The 20,716-nt window shown below is 41.7% G+C and overlaps 1 protein-coding gene across 1 annotated transcript in view; it reads left to right on the top strand.

Annotated features, from left to right (window-relative positions):
• MIPEP (mitochondrial intermediate peptidase) overlaps window positions 1-20,716 on the top strand; it is a 152,867-nt gene that overhangs the window by 39,513 nt on the left and 92,638 nt on the right. The window contains exons 11-14 of the mRNA XM_025364706.1: window positions 9,946-10,099; window positions 11,706-11,783; window positions 13,647-13,851; window positions 15,045-15,154. Coding sequence (XP_025220491.1) covers window positions 9,946-10,099; window positions 11,706-11,783; window positions 13,647-13,851; window positions 15,045-15,154 — 547 coding nt within the window. The remainder of the gene's footprint in view (window positions 1-9,945; window positions 10,100-11,705; window positions 11,784-13,646; window positions 13,852-15,044; window positions 15,155-20,716) is intronic.

The raw sequence follows: 20,716 nt of genomic DNA, 5'->3' as shown, positions 1-20,716 counted from the left end.
TCTATTTAACCAGATAAAGCAGTAGCTCTCCCTGTGGTTTTCAAGACAGCATTTCAAAATGTCACCCAGCTACAACATGAAAATTATACTTAGTCATTCCTGATGTCAAAAACACAGTTTCATTTGCTTTCGATAAAGTTAAAAATAGTTTCTCTGACAGTATTATCACATGCTGTGCTCTTTACAAGTGTGCGTTTTTTCCTTGCCCACACGTGCCCTCTGGCAGGCCATCTTGTTCATTCTGCCCTCTGTGGGCATTTGCCATTTGGTGCACATGTTCTCTGCCACATGTGCTCTCACTCACTGAATAGAATAAGGTAAGACTGAAGCTATGTTTACCTGCTGTTTCAACCTGGATTCTCTGACTGTACTTCATTGTGTTTTATATTTTCACTAAGTTTGAGGCCATGGTGTTTGGACGTAATATCCAAGTTCTTTCTTTACCTTAATTCCAGGTGCATCAGAGGTTGAAATAGAAGTCTGACTCATAGAGTGTGCTTCATAAATACAGTGATCCATTGATTTTTTAAAAATTCCATTTGCAGTGATGAATTCTTCGGTTGAAAGTCTCTTCTTGACTGATATTCCTGTGCTCATTTCAATCATAATTAGTGTTGGATGAAGGTTAGATGAAAATTTTGATACATTACTAAATTCTAATGTTCTTAATTTAAAAGACCTAATTATATTTCTACCATTATATCATGTTAATAGTGGTATGTTCTGGTTCTTTGCTGAAAATTTGTAAACTCATACGTAATGTATTGTAAACCAGAATAGCAGAGCGTTTATTGGACTTCATTCAGTACCTGGAGTGGATAACATAATTTTCTTCCTCTTTCTTTCTTCAGAGGAATCAGAGGGTTGGGGAGATCCCTTACTTCTGGGTCCAGATCCATGGAATTTTTTACAAAAAATGGTCATAAAACTCTTGTAAAACTGTAGAGGAGTCTGAGGTGGTGACAGGGATGGCACTGAAGCCAAATCCTCAAAATGCACCTAAGTTCTGTCTCTGCTGGTTGTGGCTTTGCTGTGCTGTGAGGTTCCATGTGCTGCTCGTGGCGCTTTCCCACTGTCTTGGGTCTCTAGATGAGAGAGGAAAATGTTCCCATGTGTAGCATCTGTGCAGATAAGGAAGCTGTGGATGGAGATGGTGCGATCGGTTGTTCGCAGACCGGCCTCAGCCTCGGAGCGCTCTGCTGAGGCAGGCGGAACCACATGATGAGCCTGGCGTGGAGGGCCATGCTGGGGCCTGTGACCACTGAATCGCCCTCTGTGCATGTTCTTTCAGTCCGTGTTGAAGATGTGAGCTGAGAGCATAGCAGTCACGGCCTCCTGCCTGGCAGGTCATGTGGGACTGCTCCTCGGGGCCCCTCAGGTGTGGGTTGGAGCTGCAGAAAACACCCTGTAGCTTTTGAATCTCTTCCACCCTTTCTGGACCTCCCTCCCTCTGGCTCTTCTCCAGGAGAGAAGCAGCTTGCATTTGGTGAGAGTCACTGAGGGTGTGGCGGGGCGTGTACTCTCACTCTGGATGGCTGAGGCCGCTGAGTGAGGACTAAGGCACTAGTGCTTGCTTGAGCTTGTCTGCCCCATTTGCTTGAATCCCCTTGGGCCTTTGCTACCCTCTTTCTTCCCTCTTGAATGCCCTCCCCATCTTCCAGGAGCCTCTTCTTTCCAGGTGTGCTCCAGATGCTGCCTCTTCTTTGTGGTTCTCTCTGTTCCTCCCATTCCCAGCTTCTCCCCTCTGCCAGGTGGAACTGACCACAGCCTCATCTTTGAGCCAATGCCTTGTTTACACTGCTCTTCTGCCACTGATCATTTGGATTGGTGGTCATTATTGTGACAGTGTGTTCATCGTTCCACACTGAGGAGTTGTCATGCAGGCACATGGCAGGTGATTAATGAAAGTTGACTGCATCTACACAGCTTCTTGACACAGTGTTGCATTTCTTTTTAGAGGTAAGGGCAGCTTTGGGGAATAGAAGGGAACTGGAGGAGGAGTGGAAACCGCTTGTCCCTATGTTATCCACTACAGGTGCTGAAGTCCGATAAATGCTCTGCTATTCTGGTTTACAATATCTCTGTCTAACAGCAATAAGAGTGGCTATATTTTACTGTGTGCCTGCTTTTCTCCAGGAACCATACCAGGTTCATTGCGTGCATTTCTGTAATTGTTAATGGAGCCTGGAAAGTATTTCCACTTTCCTGGTGAGGAAACGGAGGCTTCAAAATCCTAAGTAACTTGCTCAAAGCATGGAACCAATGAGAAATAGTATTTTCAAACCAAGGGCTCTTTCTTGTATCCCGGATTGCCTTAGACTGTCATTAAACCTTTTTGAGCCTGAGTTTCCTCAAGTAAAACTAACAATAATTCTGGTAATAATTCTTGCCCCACCTGTCTCACAGAATCACATAAGGAATAAGGAGATTCTTGATTCTTGATATGAAAGTGCTTTGCAACTTGTGAAGCACCAAGACAATAGAAGATAATATTATCTCAAACTACTGTAGATCTTGCTTCACCAATTATTCTAACTTTATCATAATCAGCATCTCTTCGTTTGTATTAGCTTCAAACCCTTTGCCTGCAGACCTGCTAAGATATCTCTTATCTTACGACACAAATAATTACCCCTCTGTGACTGGTGGAGAGACTGTGGTACTATCTCATTTTTTTACGACACGAATAATTACCCTTCTGTGACTGTTGGAGAGACTGTGGTACTATCTCATTTTCTTCCTGCCAGACTTCCCCCAGTCCTACTCTCTCCTGGACGCCTCCTCTTTCTAATTGCTACGGTCTGGTTTATAGGCCTGTCAGTCTACCCAGCTAGCGCTTCCAAGTTATCAGCCACCTGCCAGTCATGAAATTCAGTAATTTGTTTTACTGCTCAACATCCCTGATGTCTGCAGTTTTCTCTTTTTGGGTTTTTTTTTGCTTGGATTTGAGATCCTAATGTCTGCAATTTTTGACTGCACTTACCATGTCCAGTTTCTTAAAATTCTTCTTCAACACATACCATCAGACTTCCTATTCTCTCTTTTTTGATCACCAGGCTCATTTCTGTTTTAACTTCTCTAAATTGGTCATTCTCAATCTTTGTTCACGGTTAAGCTGCCGTAGGAGGGAATGCAGAGATGTAGTATTCTCATTGTGACCGGTAGCTCCTCTCTCTTCTGTCTTACTCTTGAAAGCATTTTGGGAAATGTGTGTAAGAATGAATGATACAATTACTGTGCTTCCTTTAGTACTTGCTTTAACTTGTAACAGATAGTTGTGAAAAACTTCAGTACCTCAGCCTCAACAAAGACATGCCCTCCTGATGATTTTTTTCAACTTCCATGCTGTTATCATGCAGTTATAAAGGATAGTCTCAGGCCTTCTACTTAGTTGTTGTCGTAGCCTTGGGAAGGTACTTACTGTCTCGTAAACCTGTTTTCTCCATTGTAACATAGGGGTGACAATATTACCTTAAAGGATCGTTTTTTTGCTGTTAAATGAGATAAGTATAAAGGGCTTAGTCCACAGTCATACTGAGCACTCACCAAATGTTAGTTGCCATCACCATCATCACCATCACCATCATCATCACCATCATCACCATCATCACCATCACCATCATTTGGTAGTGATAGTTTTCTGTTTGTACATTAAATTTAGGGAAAAATGAATAACATATTTGCAATATAGGTCAAGCATTTCTAATCTGAAATGCTCCAAAATCCAAAACTCTTTGAGTGCCAACATGACACCACAAGTGGATCTCATGTGACAGATTGTGGTGAAAATACAGTTAAAATTTTGTTTCATGCACAAAAATATTCAAAATATTTTGTAAAATTACCTTCAAGCTATGTGTATAAGGTGTATATGAAACATACATAAATTTCATGTTTAGACATAGGTCACATCCCCAAGATATCTCATTATGTATATGCAAATTTTCCAAAATACAAAATCCAAAACATATCCCAAGCATTTTGGATAAGAGATACACAAACTATATTGAACTTTCTCTTGCTATAATAATCATGAATCTTTGCATTTTAAACTGACCTACATACCACTGCCAGAATAATCTTTCTAAAGCACAGGATTTTGTCATTTCTCTCCTCTTCCTTACTACTAATAGCTATTCCCCCATTGTATGCATTCTGGGGATATCCAGTAAATGGTGGCAAAATAAAGGGTATATCTCTATTCTCCTCTCTGGTGCCTAGCAAAATTAAGAAAAAGAGCATCAATATATCTATATCTATATATAACAACAAGATAGATCAGGAGGGCAAGGCAAGAGGAGGGGAATCAGTAAATATTATCTAAAATTGCTAAACCAAAAAATGTTTATTTTAAAACCAACAGAGGCCCGTATCTACCAAAAGTATCAAAATTAGGAGGCAGCAGAATTGCTTGAACCTGGGAGGTGGAGGTTGCAGTGAGCTGAGATCATGTCACTGCACCCTAGCCTGGGTGATAGAATGAGACTCTGTCTCAAAAAAAATAAAAAATAAAAAACAATAGAGAAACCACCAGAGAAGCTAAAATATAGACTATGGATATCACTAAGATATCAAGTGATTATAAAGAAAGAGGAAATGCAGCACACCTACCCAAAGAAGGAAAATAAAGGAAGCATTAAAAGAAACATATCAGAATTACATTGGCAAGAGTGAGGGCACTAGGTATTTTCATACACTGTAGGTAGGAATGTAAGTTAGAACAGCTTTTTTTTTTTTTTTTTGAGGATAATTTGGAAATACCTATCAAAAAATTTAAGATCTCATACTCTTTGCAGCAATGTCATTTCTTCAATTTATCTTATGGATAGGCTTGTGTGGGTGTGACAAGGACATTTCACTATGGCATCATTTTAACAGATAAACGAACAGCAGCTTACTGTCAGTGAAAAGGAACAGAGGCAGACCAAGGCAGGGAAGTGAGCTCTGGGTGTGGCCTAATGGGGTGCATTTTCTGTAAAGAAATTAAAGTCAATAACAAAACTGATGAAAAGTCTGGGATCCTTTAATATCCCCATGTGTGAGAAACTCCAAACGATGTCTGTGGTCAGATACTTCCCCCATTGATGCTTCAGGCTGTCACTGGCCTTGCCTCCTCTCTGCTCACGTACAACACAGCAGGAGATGCATGAAATAAGCTTTGTCATGTGTTTGCTGTGGATGACTACACCCATGAAAGAAAACAGGATAGAGCTTTACATACTAAACTGGAAAGTATTCCAAGTTCTATTTTTATGAAAAATCTATGTGTAAAAAATACATATCATTGATACAGTTTTATGTTAAATGAAATTGCGAGATGGTGTGAATGGTATGATTCTGTTTGTGCCGAAGTAGGTTTATAGATCCGTAAAGTTTACATGCATAAACTTCTTTTTTTTTTTTTTTTTTTTTTTTTTTTGAGACGGAGTCTCGCTCTGTCACCCAGGCTGGAGTGCAGTGGCCGGATCTCAGCTCACTGCAAGCTCCGCCTCCCGGGTTCACGCCATTCTCCTGCCTCAGCCTCCCGAGTAGCTGGGACTACAGGCGCCTGCCACCTCGCCCGGCTAAGTTTTTGTATTTTTAGTAGAGACGGGGTTTCACTGTGTTAGCCAGGATGGTCTCGATCTCCTGACCTTGTGATCCGCCCGTCTCGGCCTCCCAAAGTGCTGGGATTACAGGCTTGAGCCACCGCGCCCGGCTACATGCATAAACTTCTAAGAGTGTGCATAGAAAATGCCTGGAAGGATACACAAGATCCTTACCTCTGGGGGTGGGCATAGTGAGCCAGGGGGCAAGACAGTATACTTTTTGCCCATTGTTATTATTTTTGAGGTGTTTTTATTTTATTTTATTTTTTATTGTTATTTTTTATTTTTTTATTCTTTTTTTTTTCTTTTTTATTATACCTTAAGTTCTGGGGTACATGTGCACAACGTGCAGGTTTGTTACATATGTATACTTGTGCCATGTTGGTGTGCTGCACCCATCAACTCGTCAGCACCCATCAACTCGTCATTTACATCAGGTATAACTCCCAATGCAATCTCTCCCCCCTCCCCCCTCCCCGTGATAGGCCCCGGTGTGTGATGTTCCCCTTCCCGAGTCCAAGTGATCTCATTGTTCAGTTCCCACCTATCAGTGAGAACATGCGGTGTTTGGTTTTCTGTTCTTGTGATAGTTTGCTGAGAATGATGGTTTCCAGCTGCATCCATGTCCCTACAAAGGACACAAATTCATCCTTTTTTATGGCTGCATAGTATTCCATGGTGTATATGTGCCACATTTTCTTAATCCAGTCTGTCACTGATGGACATTTGGGTTTGATTCCAAGTCTTTGCTATTGTGAATAGTGCCGCAATAAACATACGTGTGCATGTGTCTTTATAGCAGCATGATTTATAATCCTTTAGGTACATACCCAGTAATGGGATGGCTGGGTCATGGTACTTCTAGTTCTAGATCCTTGAGGAATCGCCATACTGTTTTCCATAATGGTTGAACTAGTTTACAATCCCACCGAGGTGTTTTTATTTTAAAACAGGGAGTTTAGAAATTCATTTGTTCCCAATCATTTTAGTGTAATATTATATAAACTTATATTCTATACTTAAGTTTTCCAAGATAAATTGTTTCTTGAATTTTGCCTGACACATATGAGTGTCATGGTCATTGGATAAGTCAGTAAATATTTTCAGGTTATAGTTTAGTAAACTAAGCTGTGCTATTAGCTTTACTGTGTTTCTTTTCCATAAAAATAAATGTCATATGTTCATTATAATCTTAAGGGTATAATTTTAATATGTAAAGTTTCTTTTCATTCCCCTTTGTATTTGGGTTGGTTTTTATTATCTGGCAACAAAAAAGTGAATTGCTTTCTATAACCAATTACAGTTTAGACGTCCTTGCCTTGTAGTCGGTTCTGTGGGAGGTTTCTGCTCTGTGAAGTGGTGATGCGATTCTCTATGTCTACCTGCCTGTCTTTCCAGTTTTGGGGGCAGCAGTTTGCTCTGTGGCCTTGATTCTCTGCTGAATCTAAGAAGATTCTTGATTTTCAGTTTGTTCAGCTTCCTGCTTGTTAGGATGGAGTGGTGACTTTCAACCTTCTCATGTGCAGGAGTGGAAACCTCAAGCCTGGACCACTTTTATAATTTATTTTCTCCCCTCTTTCCGTGGTACTCCTTTCTCTTAGTTCTTCAGTAGCTCTGAACTGTTCTCTGTCTTCCTTCTCAGTCCTCCCTCTGATAGTTCAGGGGTCTACCCTTTTCCCTCTTCTCAGCCTGCATTGCCCTTCCCTTATGGCCCTGCCTCCCTCTATAGCTCTAACATCCAGACAGCGAAGTCTCCTTGTTCTCCTTAGCTCTGAGTCCTGAGTGTCTGGCATCTCATGGGCACTTCACAGTCGGTGTCTCCAAAACGGAGTCTATTTCCTGTGAGCCCTCCGTCCTCCTCCCATCATTACACCTCACCCTCCTCTCTTCTCCCACAAACACACCCAGATTCCCCTCTTCCTTTTTTTGTGTTCATTGCGCTGGCAGATTCAGTGACTCTACCATCCCACTTATTTGTCCAAGCCAGAAACCTGAGTGTTATTCTAGACTGTTCTGTCTTTCTCATCACCCTCCAAATCCAGTCACTCACACAGTCCTGAGACGTTTGCATTTCAAAGGAAAAATACATTCATCCCTGACCCCACTGCCCTCCGTCAGAGTTCACCCTCTGAAGCCAGGAAGTCAGTCCTCCTGTCAGCCCTCCCTGCCTCCTGCGTTCCACCCTCCACGCTGTCCACTGCGCAGCATTCCGGAAAACATCAGATGCTCCACTGTGGCCTACAGAAGCTGTCTCCCAAATGGCATCTGTAAGCAATTCATTGAGAGTGTAGTCATAAAATATTAGAAATTCTATGTATATTTATTTTTCTTTATCTCAGCTTATAAAAAGTCTCCTTTTTGCAGTGTGATAAAACAATACCACATGAGTATACTTTATAAATGTACTTATAGAAGGTTGAATACTCAAAAGTTATTTTAGTATGCATTGGTGAGGAAGCTTAGAGGCCATGGCCTGTGGTGCATGGTCCCAGTTCCTCAGCTTAGTGGACCAGGCGCTCTGTTTTCTGGCCCCGCCTGCCTTTTCCAGACTCTGCTCCCATTCTTTCTCCATTTATCCCTGCTTTGGTAACTGCTTCGTCTTTAACCACATCCTTTTTAGAAGTTACTGGGCTATTTATGCCGTCCTACTTTAATTACACCATCGCTTCCGCCCAGAATTCCTATTATGATTCCCATTTTCCATTCCTCATCCCAGCCCTGCCTGGCAAAGTCTGATTCTGTTTGTTTGTTTTTTTGAGATGGAGAATCTCACTCTGTCGCCCAGGCTGGAGTGCAGTGGCGCGATCTCAGCTCACTGCAACTTCTGCCTCCTGGGTTCAAGCAATTCTCTGCCTCAGCCTCCCGAGTAGCTGGGATTACAGGCAGCCACCACCACATCCGGCTAATTTTTGTATTTTTAGTAGAGATGGGGTTTCACCGTATTGGCCAGACTGGTCTTGAACTCCTGACTTTGTGATCTACCACCTCAGCCTCCCAAAGTGCTGGGATCATAGGCGTGAGCCACAGCACCCGGCCAATTCTTTCTTAATTCCTATCCGAGAAGCTTTCCCTGGTGCTACTCTGCACTCCACAAGTAAAGTCATCACGCTCTCCTTTGCTCTCCTGTTGTGCAGTGCTCATTCATTCATCCTTCAGCACTGCCTATTGAGCGCCGGCTGTGTGCCCACTGCTCCAGGCCCAGGACACAGTGTAGTTGGTTCACTTCTCTGCCTCCTTCAGCGCGAGCTGCTTAGACACAAAGGCTCTTGATTCCTCTCCTCCAGCAGGTTTGCCGATGGCATGCTTGAGTGAGCGAACCAGGGAGCCAGGGCACTGGTCATGAATGTCTCTTTCAACACTAGGATTCTGTTTAATGAAAAATCAGTCAGAAATTAAGGTGTAAATTTGTGGATGTCCATAGCCAAAGTCTCATGTGTTGTGCAATTTATGTTCACTTGCTAAACTCATTCATTTAGTAGTAACTAACTATATTTGTATATATTTTATATATAAATTTGTAGGGACTCTTATTTTATGGAACAAAATGTTGTGCAGTTCTAGAATCAGAAATAAAGCCAATTGAAAAAAAATGTATATTTTGGTAATCCCAAAAAGTGGATGTATAATGAAGACCTACAATATTCTAGAGCCATTATTTTTGGCTGTGGTTATATATTTTGGCTTGACTTAATGACTCAAATGTAAACATTCAAATCACGTATTTTGGATTTGTTTTGGTTTATTTTGGAATATATAGAACAGAAAAAGTTATTTTTGGGTGAAGAATAATTCACCTTACTAGTTATGTTGTCCTTAATTTAAGATATCTATAAAACAGATAAATTAAGATCTTAATCTTTATATTGCAGGCATTTTTTTCATAAATGAATATTTTACTGGATGAGAACTTTAAATTCACTTAATGTGCCTCAGGGTTTTTATTCATTTAATATTTATGTGATATAAGTCATGAGTTTCTAGAATATAACTCATGAGATAAAGAGTTACCATTATAACTGAAACTGGTCATATCTTGCATATAAGTATGTATACAGTGAGCAGTTGAGACAGTGCTTAATTGGGTTAGTAGTAAAGGAGTAAATAAAATGGAAGGGACAAAGATTAGGGAGTGATATGTCTACCTTAATTACTGACTTATGACTAACACTAGTAATAATCAGACTGTCATTCTGAAGAACACTGTCTGAAAACCCCTCAAATGATATAAATGCACTTTTATGTTTTGAATCCTTCTTTAGCTCCAGTGACCTTAAGTAGTAAATGAAAAGTTAATTGAATTTACCTTCAGAAATTGAAATAAACAAAGATGCTGTTGAACCTCTCTTCCTTCTCTTAGGTATAATATTGAGCCCAGCCTATATTGCCCGTTTTTCTCTCTTGGAGCATGCATGGAAGGCCTGAATATTTTGCTAAACAGACTATTGGGGATTTCATTATATGCAGAGCAGCCTGCAAAAGGAGAGGTGTGGAGTGAAGATGTCCGAAAACTGGTGAGCTCCCGCTCAGCCTGCAGTTGCATGCGTTAGCCTTTCGGTTTGGGAGTTGAGTCAACAGCAGTTTCATGTTTACGTTAACTTTGCCCTGAGTGAGTGTGTCCCTTGCCTTATTTCTGCTTCACAAAAAAAATCCAAATTGCACTTTTGATTTAGGACACTGTATAAAGGATCTAAACATAAAACAGCAGAGTTTTCTAAAAAAGTTGTTTGGAACTTGATAGAAGGTTGAATATATATACACCTTCATATACCCACAAATCTAGTTAGAGGAAGATTGGCCATTACTTTGTATGTACCTTCAGTGCTGTGTGTCCCTTTTGGTTAATTCCCAAATCCTTTGCATGAGTGACCTTTTTTCTTTCCAGCCCCCATCCCATGTTGTAGGGGCTTATATTTGCATCAGATATTAATTTACGTCCTGTGTTCTGATTTATTTAATTTCTTTGATAATAACTTCAAACCTAGCAATCATCTTTGTCCTGTGAAGGCCCACTTTATTTGAGGCATGAATATTTTAAATTTTTCCTCATAGGATTTGAGGCTTTGTTGACCTGTGTTTGTCACTAAGGCATTGTATTGTTTTGTTGTTTGAGTTTTGCTAGCATGCTTACCACACTGCTTTCTTCACTATATTTTAAGAAATGTAAACAATCTCATTGTCTTTTGGCCACGTCTTATGAGTGGAGAGTAGGTGTGGTGGTGGGATTGAAAGGAGAGTCAGGGTGAGAGGACGTTCATCACTGCATTGATTTACTTCAATATCTGTATTACAAATTTCCAAAAAAGATAGAGATTGATAAAATGCTGAGCTATAATAAAAAGAAAAGTTTATAAGAGGAGACTGAGAGGACAAAATGCGGGTGATGAAGAGGTTTCCTCAGAACTGCAGAATGTGCACTCCACCGGGGTCCAGCCCTGTTGTCAGTTGCTTTCACTTCTGTATCCCAAGTGTCTTGAACAGTTCCTGGCACCAAGTAGGTGCTTAGTAGATGTTTGATGAACAATGAATATATACTTGCAGGTAATTTAAAGCACAAAATCGGGGTTCTCTTTGATGGAATCATTAAATTCTGAAAGAACAAAGAAGGCAAGATGGAGAGTAGCGGTTGAGTCTCTCCTATAAGCTCTGCCTCTTGGAGAGGGGATAGATAGTGATATTGCTGATTTTTAACTCAAGCTGGGAGCTGCATTGTGGTGTTTTCAAATTCGAGGGTTATAATTTGCTTGGGCATATATCATGACATTCCAGGATTTGAAGGAAAAATACTTTTGCTCCTAAAATTGTCCAGCCAGCACTTCTTCTCAACTCTTGTGGTGGTTAGTAAAGGTGTTGTAGAGGACAGGCAGTCAGGACAGAAGGCCCTCATGAGGAGGACTTCCTCTCCTGGACACAGAATTCCAAAACCAAAATCATTCAAGAGATGGAGCAGAAGAGGATGTGGGGAAAAGAGAATCTATCTCGAGACAATATGGGATGTCGAATGTAATTAAAATGTCTATATGTGTGGTTGTGGATGTCTAATATGCAGATTCTTGTGCTAGGGATTTTAGAGAATCGGATGGCCTAATTTACCACCAAATTAAAATTTTTTTTTTCTAGGCTGTCGTTCATGAATCTGAGGGATTGTTGGGGTACATTTACTGTGATTTTTTTCAGCGAGCAGACAAGCCACATCAGGTGATCCTTTCTTTATAAACTGTTCTGTCTAGAACTGATCAGCATTTCATTTGTATTAATGTGAACTTTGTATCATTTTTAAAATCCATGATATTTAAAAGTTATTAATGATGGTTACCAAATATATACATTTGAAATTAAGATAGCATTTTAAAATGAAAAAGTTTATGGAAATAATTACATCAGTCTGTATTTGTCACTTTTATCTGGGTCATGGTATTAATTATAGTAATAATGACAGCTGACATTTTATGAATCCTGCTTTGTGCCAACCAGTGCACTGAATCCATTATACCCATCAGCCTTTTAATGTTCACCTCAACCTTTTGACTAGGTACTCACGTTATGAGGAAAATGAAGCCAGAGAGGTTAAGCTACTTGGTCAGAAGTGCTAGGACTTGAAGACATACCTCCCGATCAGATCCCCAACTTTTAACTCTTTTCCATACTTGACAATGAACCTATTCTAAAACTGCAGAAGGTACTCCGTGTGGAAACCTTACCAACCACCAAGTAGCTCCTTATGTGGAAGACTTGAGGCAGCTCATCTCCTTTTCTTTAGCGTTGGCTGACTTTGACAGCCAGTCAGCTTTAGCAGTTTCATGTAGCTTGATGGGAAATGTCAAGAGTTTAGGTTATAAGTTATAACAGAAATAACGTATCTTATGTTTGAATAGTGATTCACAATTTCCAAAGCACAGATTTTAATGGATGTGAGCTTATGAATTCTGGACAGCCACTGTGGGATTTGACAAGGAAGCATTTTAGAGATGAGGCTTGCACAGGCAAATTCTTTCCCAAGATGATTTGGCTAGTAGGTGTGAAAGGTAGGAACAGGGTGCAGGTCACCAGACTCTGCGGCCAGTGTTCTTCCTCTTTGCTTAAATGGGTGGGTGGTGGAGACTCAACTTAGTGATTAGGAGCCCTGGCTCCTAATAGTCAGCCTGGGTTCAGATCCAACGTGCGGCAATTCTAGCTAGGTGTCCTTGGACATATTTAATAATTCTAAGACTAGTTTTAGTTTTATCATCTGAAAAGTGAGATACCTGCTACACAGGGTTGTTATGGAGAATAAGTGATACAGTGTATGTGAGTCTCAGTGTAGTGCCTATTTCAGAGTAAGTTACTCTGGATCCGGATCCCTTGCTTTACACTAGTTTAGATCCCATCTCGTTCAACTGATAAAAGTCAAGAGAGGCTGGGTGTGGTGGCTTAGGCCTGTAATCCTGAGGCTGGCGGATCACTTCAGCCCAGGAGTTCAAGACCAGCCCTGGCAACATAGTAAGACTCCCATCTCTACAAAAAAATCTAAAAACTTAGTTGGGTGTGGTGGAGCACACTGTAGTCCCAGCCAATCAGTAGGCCGAAGCAGGAGGATGGCGTGGAGGTCCAGGCTGCAGTGAACTGTGATCACAACACTGCGCTCCAGCCTGGGCAACAGAGCAAGACCCTATCTTAAAAAATGAAAAAAAAAAAAAATAGCCAAGAGACACGGAAAGTACTTACTAGTTCATTATCTGACACATAGTAGGGACTCAGAATAAATGTTAGTGTCCCTTCCTAAGATCTTTGCTGACTTTGTTTCCAGCATCTGGCACAGCATCATTTCAATGCATATTTTGGGACCAAATTAATGAATTAATCCATATAAACTGAATGTGTTTCTTGATGTTTTAAAAAATTAAAATTTTAGCAGAATAAAAAAATGTCAAGAAAAGGTATATATATGTACATAGATAGAATAAGAATATAATTAAAGTTTGCACTCACACATTTTGGTGAAATTTTATATTCATTAAGACTGTTTTACTCTTCACATTACCAAATATGTTCTTTTCCTTTTATGTTTTCTGATTCTTAAAGGATTGCCATTTCACTATCCGTGGAGGCAGACTAAAGGAAGACGGAGACTATCAACTCCCAGTTGTAGTTCTTATGCTGAATCTTCCCCGTTCCTCAAGGAGTTCTCCAACTTTGCTAACTCCTGGCATGATGGAAAATCTTTTCCATGAAATGGGACATGCCATGCATTCAATGCTAGGACGTACTCGTTACCAACACGTCACTGGTGAGCCATGAGGAGGGCTTTTATTTACTACAATCCTTTACAAACATGCATTTTCTTTTAAATTGGGAAAGGGGCTTTTCATTTGGAAAATGTGATCATTTTACCATGTCCTGTGGTCTTTATCGCAGATTGCCTCACCCTATCCTCCCCGTAGTTGTGCAGCCTGATCTTCCAGTGCTTTTTTCCATGCTTGCTCACAGCTTTCACCAGGGAATAATCTCAGTTGTCTTTCAAGTTTGTCCCTTTTTACATTTGACAGTGTTTTATATTGAATTTAAGTTTGCGGCTATGTGTGTGTGAATAAAAAGGTATCTCCTTAATACCTTCCACAGAGTTAATAAGTCAGTGAATGGTCTCTATATTCAAAATCAGAAAACAAAATAAAGCATGCTTAAAAAGTATGATGAAGTCCTTTTAATCTTTCCCCTGTATAAAATCATAGGTCTGCTTTATAGTTTTTATGCTGCTAAATATGTGGCCATATTTTATGATATTACAGACTTTCCTCTTCGTTGTCTTATCCTTAAGTCTTAAGCTCCCTATCACATATGGTCAGCATTAGACCACTAGTGAATCATTGGCATCCAGCATTTATTAACTAACTTTACACACAGTATTTTGGACAAGGAGAAGGCATTGAAAAGACTGTAGGTGGGCTGAACAGAATCATTAAATGTCATCTAAATTTCTTACAGGATTTGTTACTTTAAGTAATTTTGAGTTTAAAATATTTCTTTTCCTCACTGAGAATTGACTTTGTTACAAAAAGCGATAAATGAATAAAATAAAGTACTTGTAAAACAAAGGAAGGATAAAAGTATTAGGTAATGGAATTTAGTGAATTAAATACAAACGCTATATTAATATTAGAAATGTTTTACTTTGTTTCATGTATAGCCAGCATAGCTGAAGACAGGTTTGTTTGTAAAAGGTGTGAGCCATTGCTTTATAAGGTGTTTTGGCAGCTGTGCAAATATTTTGTTTTAATTTTGATATAAAGGAAAATATATAGGATTATAATAAACTTTTCTGCAAATATGTACAGTAAATTTATAGAAGAAAAATATTGATTTAATGAATTAAAATTTATAGTTCATCAGAAGTACAAATAAAAGTTTTAAAGGGTACATAAAAAGTAAGATAAATATATCGATTTGATTCATGCCAACTTTTTTTTTTTTTTCTTGTTTTAGGGACCAGGTGCCCTACTGATTTTGCTGAGGTTCCTTCTATTCTGATGGAGTACTTTGCAAATGATTATCGAGTAGTTAACCAATTTGCCAGACATTATCAGACTGGACAGGTAGGTACAGTAATCTTGTCATATTGTCCTTTGGGTTGTGATAGTTGGCGTTTATGACATCCTGGATAAGTTGAACTCTTCTTGCTTTTTCAGAACTCACCCTCTGTTAGTAACAAACCTTTTATTGCTTCTTTTCTTCCTGATTCCCTATCTTTTCTTTTGCCAGCCTATTAAATCATAGTCTTAGCATGTAGTCATGTGTTGAAAAACAGCTACCCTTTATTATATGCCTGGTAATCTACCATTTAGTCCCCATAACCACCCCACAAGGAAAACACTTTATCCGCATTTTCCAGATGAAGAAACAAGCTCTGTAATAGATTAGGCATTCCAATGTGTCTCACTTCTAAAAAGCCTTTGCTTCTGAATATTTATTTTCTTGGTCTGAATTTTTATGTTGTCTCATTAAACTAAACGGCATGCCATGTTTTGCCAGTATGCTTAGCATCTCTGTGATGCTTAGTCTGAAAAGTCCTTAATTTTAAGGCTTAAATTTCAATGATGCATTCTAATATTAAAGATTTTTAAATTAAAGTGTGAGGTACCTTACACTAAGTTAGCTGTAAGTTGTACATTGTGCTGTTTACTGTCCACGTGTACATTGGAAGATGCATTCTTTCCCTTCCCTTGGAATTCTGATTATACTAGAACCGTATTATGAGAGGTGATATTTTTCCCCCTCAGACTGTATGTACCCCCGGTACAAATGTAAATTGTATTCATCTGTGAATCCTTAGCACCTAGAATCTTGTTTCGCACACACACCAAAACACTAAAAGAAATTAAATGAGGGGATGAATAGAAACAGAAGGACCTTAACCACCTTTATTTGTGACTCTTCTTCTGATTATGTCTCCAGATGTGTAATATTATTTGGTCATTTCTTTTTTTTTTGGACTTTATCTGTAGAACAATCAGTGATCTTCTGGCCAGGCACAGTGGCTCATGCCTGTAATCCCAGCACTTTGGGAGGCTGAGGCAGGTGGATCACTTGAGCTTGGGAGTTGGAGACCAGCCTGGTCAACATTGTGAAACCCTGTCTCTACTAAAAATGCGAAAGTTAGCCAGGTGTGGTGGCACATGCCTATAGTCACAGCTACTCAGGCAGGAGAATCACTTGAACCTGGGAGGCAAAGGTTGCAGTGAGCCGAAATTGCGCCACTGGGCAACAGAGTCTCAGTCTGGGCAACAGAGTGAGACTGTTAAAAACAAAGAAGAATAATGAATCATATTCTGGATAAGTAATCTGAGTGACTCTTCAGCATCATATATTTCAGTTATTAAGGCGTCAAATTTGTGATCCAATTAACTACCCATCCGTTAATCTACAAAGAATTGTTCTGGGAATTACGAAGACTTGGCCAATAACACAGACGGGCATCCCCTGCCAAGTGATAGCAGAATCCCTCTATGGCCATGTGCTTTGGGGGCTGCTCCCCAAACTGGGAGCAGCAGTTCGGTGACTGCTCCCTGCCTGAGGTGCCTTAGAGCAGAGCCCCGCGCACAGGCAGGGCCAGGAGGGCTCTGCCTGGGGGAGCTGGGGAGGCTGGGGAGAGGAGTGCAGGAGGAAGGCGGTCTGGGAAAAATAGAGAAAGCGGCAGTCACCAGTCAGCTCTCAGCAGCACTCATCTGTTCCACTAAAAAAACACTGAGGACAGAGAGGCCCTTCAGTCAGAAAACCCTGAGTCTGAATATTGACCAGTCTCCATTCTCAGCATCCGAGAAACAACCAAGAATAAGTCAGGCAACATCCCATTGCCCGTGGTCTTTAGTTCCGAGGGGACTAAGACGGAGCCTGACCAGGGTGTTGCCGCCCGAAGGCAAAGCAACCTCCAGACTGCTGGGGAGGCCTGGCCAGGAGCCGGGAGCTGAGGGCCGAGGAGGAGTCAGGGAAAGACTGGCATGTGAGTTGGGTCTGCTGCTGCTGGGGCTGCGGAGCACAGCTGGGAGTTTGGATCCTAATGGAGGGGAAGCCAGTAAAGGCTTTCAGGTGGGAATCACATTTTTACTCCCAGAGAATCACCCTGGCGTCAGGGAGGAAGCGGATTGCAGGGGTGAGGGTAGAGCCTGAGCGACTTCCTGGAGAGACGGTTCCGGCTCGGCTCCGGCTCCGGGGGCTCGGCCCTCGCCCCTCATGCCGGGCGCTCCTGCGGGGTGGCCTCAGCCCTGGCGCCCCAGCACCCCGCAGACAAGTACACAGCTGGTGAGCGGTCAGGGTGGGAGGCAGGGGACGGAGAAGGCGGTATCCGCTTCCGAGGGTTCCGCAGGGTCAGGCCGAGGGAGGCGCCACTTGGTGGGGGAGACCGGGGAGCCCCAGTGCCGCCGGGAGGGGTTTCGGAGGAGTCGGAGGTTTCGGAGGTCTCCGCTGCCAAAGTGAGAGTGCGTGGTGCAGGGCCGGGGAGGGAGGGTCGGGGGGGCGCGAACACAGGGCGTGGGAGGACACACGTGCGGGAGTGACTGCACGGGAGGACCGGTAGCCTTGCCCACTAGTCATTTTTTTTGAAAAATCTGGAGTGGAAATTTACCACAAATACAAATGTCAATTTTTTTTTAATTGCCATCTACTTATAGAACAACCAGAAGCAAAGAAGGGCTGGAGTCACTACTCCAAGTGTGATGTAAGGTCCAAAAGGAGAGAGCTTCCCAGTGCCTGTCTTCTTACTAAATTCTTCTGTAACAAGATGCATTGTTGAACTAGATGCAAGAAAACAAGAGTAAACCCAAAATCTAATCCAAGAAAGATGAGATAGGAAGAAAGCACTAAGCTGCTTTGAATTAATTTAAGTTTCAAATACAGAAGACAGGATCCAGTGCCCTTAAGGGACTTACAGACGTAGTCTCTAAAGAATCTACAATTTTGTGATTCTCATGGAGAATGGAAAGCGTGCCCAAAGGCAGGAGACATGTAAATGCTTTGAGCTTCTCAAGGGCTTGCCTATTCTTGTCGCTCATGAAGGCACCAAGGAGGTTTTTTACTTATTTATTTATTTTTTAATTTTGAGGGCTGTCTTAGCCGTAGGGATAAGAAGTTAATTCTCTAAAATCCAAGTCTTTGTAAATAAATGACATTTAATCTCACAGGGAAAAAATAACAGGGTTGCCTGTTTATGCCTAATTTCTTATCCTGCTGCATTTCAGGAAAGGATTTTTTTACCATTATGAAATATATTCCAGAGAGGTGTCAGATAGAGGATAATCAGTGACTTATTAACACCTGCAAGTATTTTATCAGAACTGTATCATAGCATAGACAATGAATTCCTTGTGGTGGAAGAATTAGAAGTATGCTTATCAGATTTGCAGGTGCCATGCAGCTGTCCGAGATAACAAATACCAGAGGTGCTCATTCAAGATTCAGAACGTCTTGACAAGCTACAACATCAAAGCTGAAGTAGAATTTATTGTAAATTAATCTTAAAATCAATACCACAGGTATAGAAGAGTACAGATTTGGTTGCAGTTCAGGTGTTTAGACATAATAAACTTAATATAGATCAACAGTCTGATGGGTTTTCCCATAAATCTCCTTCAATTTTAGGCTACCTTAGTGGAGCTGTGGTACCTAAGGACCCAAAGGTCATTGTTTCTCTTCTCAGTGCTTGTAGATTTTGACCTTCAGCGTAGCTTCTTGGCCATTGCTCCAAATTAGCACAGAATTATCTATAGGTGTCCCCATTCTCCTGGAAGCATGATTGTTGTCCTTCAGAATTATCTATAGGTGTCCCCATTCTCCTGGAAGCATGATTCTTGTCCTTCCTAAACCTTTCTTTTTTTTTTTTTTTTTTTTTTTTTTTTGAGACGGAGTCTCGCTCTGTCGCCCAGGCTGGAGTGCAGTGGCCGGATCTCAGCTCACTGCAAGCTCCGCCTCCCGGGTTCATGCCATTCTCCTGCCTCAGCCTCCCGAGTAGCTGGGACTGCAGGCGCCCGCCACCGCGCCCGGCTAGTTTTTTGTATTTTTTAGTAGAGACGGGGTTTCACCGTGTTAGCCAGGATGGTCTCGATCTCCTGACCTCGTGATCCGCCCGTCTCGGCCTCCCAAAGTGCTGGGATTACAGGCTTGAGCCACCGCGCCCGGCCCCTAAACCTTTCTAAGATGCAACTTTCTTTTTTTTAATGTTTTGTTCATTCTGAAAGTGGGATGCCCTTGTTAGTTACCTATTTATATTTAATAGCTGTATTAGTCTGTTCTCTGTTCCTCAGAATACCTGAAAATGGATAATTTATAAAGAAAATGAATCTGTTTTTTACAGTTATGGAGGCTGAGAAGTCCAAGGTCAAGGGGCCATATCTGATGAGCACCTTCCTACTGGTGGGGATTCTGCAGAGTCCCAAGGTGGCACAGGGCCTCACATGGTGAGGGGCTGAGTGTGCTCACATGCTAGCTCAGGTCTCTCTTTCTCTTCTTGTAAAGCCACCAGTCCCACTCCCACGATCATCTCTTAATCCATTATAATCAATGGATCCATTTATGAGGGCAGAGCCCTCGTGAGCCAGTGATCTCTCAGTACTGCCCCATTGGGGCTTAAATTTCAACCTGGGTTTTGGAGGGGACAGATATTCCAGCTATAGCAGTGGCATAGTGTGCTCTCTCCCCAAATCTGTCATAAAATCACAGTGGCTCTTTACAAATATTGGGTTCTTAGATTCAAGAAAAGAAGGCAGTCTAAGTCCTTATACCCAGCATTGGACATGCTAAGCACCCTCACTGTGCAGTCTAACCGCCGGCCCCTTGACCCCTGCTGTGGTTAGAAGTGGTTCGCTCCACCGAAACTTCTGTTAAGACTTGGTCCTCCATGCGGTGGTACTGGCAGGTGGTGCGTTTGAGATGTGATTAGGTCCTTTACATGGAGTAATATCTCTCTCTGGAAGCTGGGTTAGTCCTCTCTGGAGTGGGTTAGTTCTCATGGGAACAGAGGAGTTCCCACGAGAGCAGGTTGTTATGAAGCGAGGTTGTCTCTTCTATTTTGCCCTTTACATATGCACTGAGTTCCCCTTCCATTTCTCTGCGGTGCTTTGGTGCAGCACAAGGCTCTCCCCAGAAGCTGCCAGATGTGCTGCCCAGTCTTGAAGTGCCTAGCCTACAGAATCGTAAGCTACACACGCTTCTGTTCTTTATGATTTACCCAGTCTCAGATATTCTGTTACAGCAACATGAAATGGACTAAGGTAATTCCCATCCCGACCCACCACCCCCACACCCGTGGGGGAAGCTAGGCTGTCTCCGATGCCCAGGTCATTTGGGTCCTCAGAGGTTTCGTCTTCTTTCTCTCACTGTCCCCAGATCCTGATTCCTAATGGAGGCAGGATCTATTAGTCTGTGCCCTAGATTAGCAATTTCTTCACATCAGGTTTTAGGTAAATTTCTGAAAATGAGCAAAAGTCCAATACTTTTACCTTGCCTTTGCATTTCTAAGGTTCTGTTCCTGTCCCACTTTCTCAGACTGAATTTTCCCCAGGTGTGACTGCATGTGGCCTAACTGACTTAGCCCAGCCCCTGGGTAGTCCAGATGCTTGGTTGCCCACCCTCTCCCCTGCTCCACAGTAGCTGCCTGTGTTCCCTTT

The sequence above is a fragment of the Theropithecus gelada genome, chromosome 17, assembly GCF_003255815.1.
Source record: "Theropithecus gelada isolate Dixy chromosome 17, Tgel_1.0, whole genome shotgun sequence".
NCBI classification, from domain to species: Eukaryota; Metazoa; Chordata; class Mammalia; order Primates; family Cercopithecidae; genus Theropithecus; species Theropithecus gelada.
The sequence above is the reverse complement of the archived record's forward strand: the minus strand, read 5'-3'. Positions and strand labels throughout refer to the sequence as shown.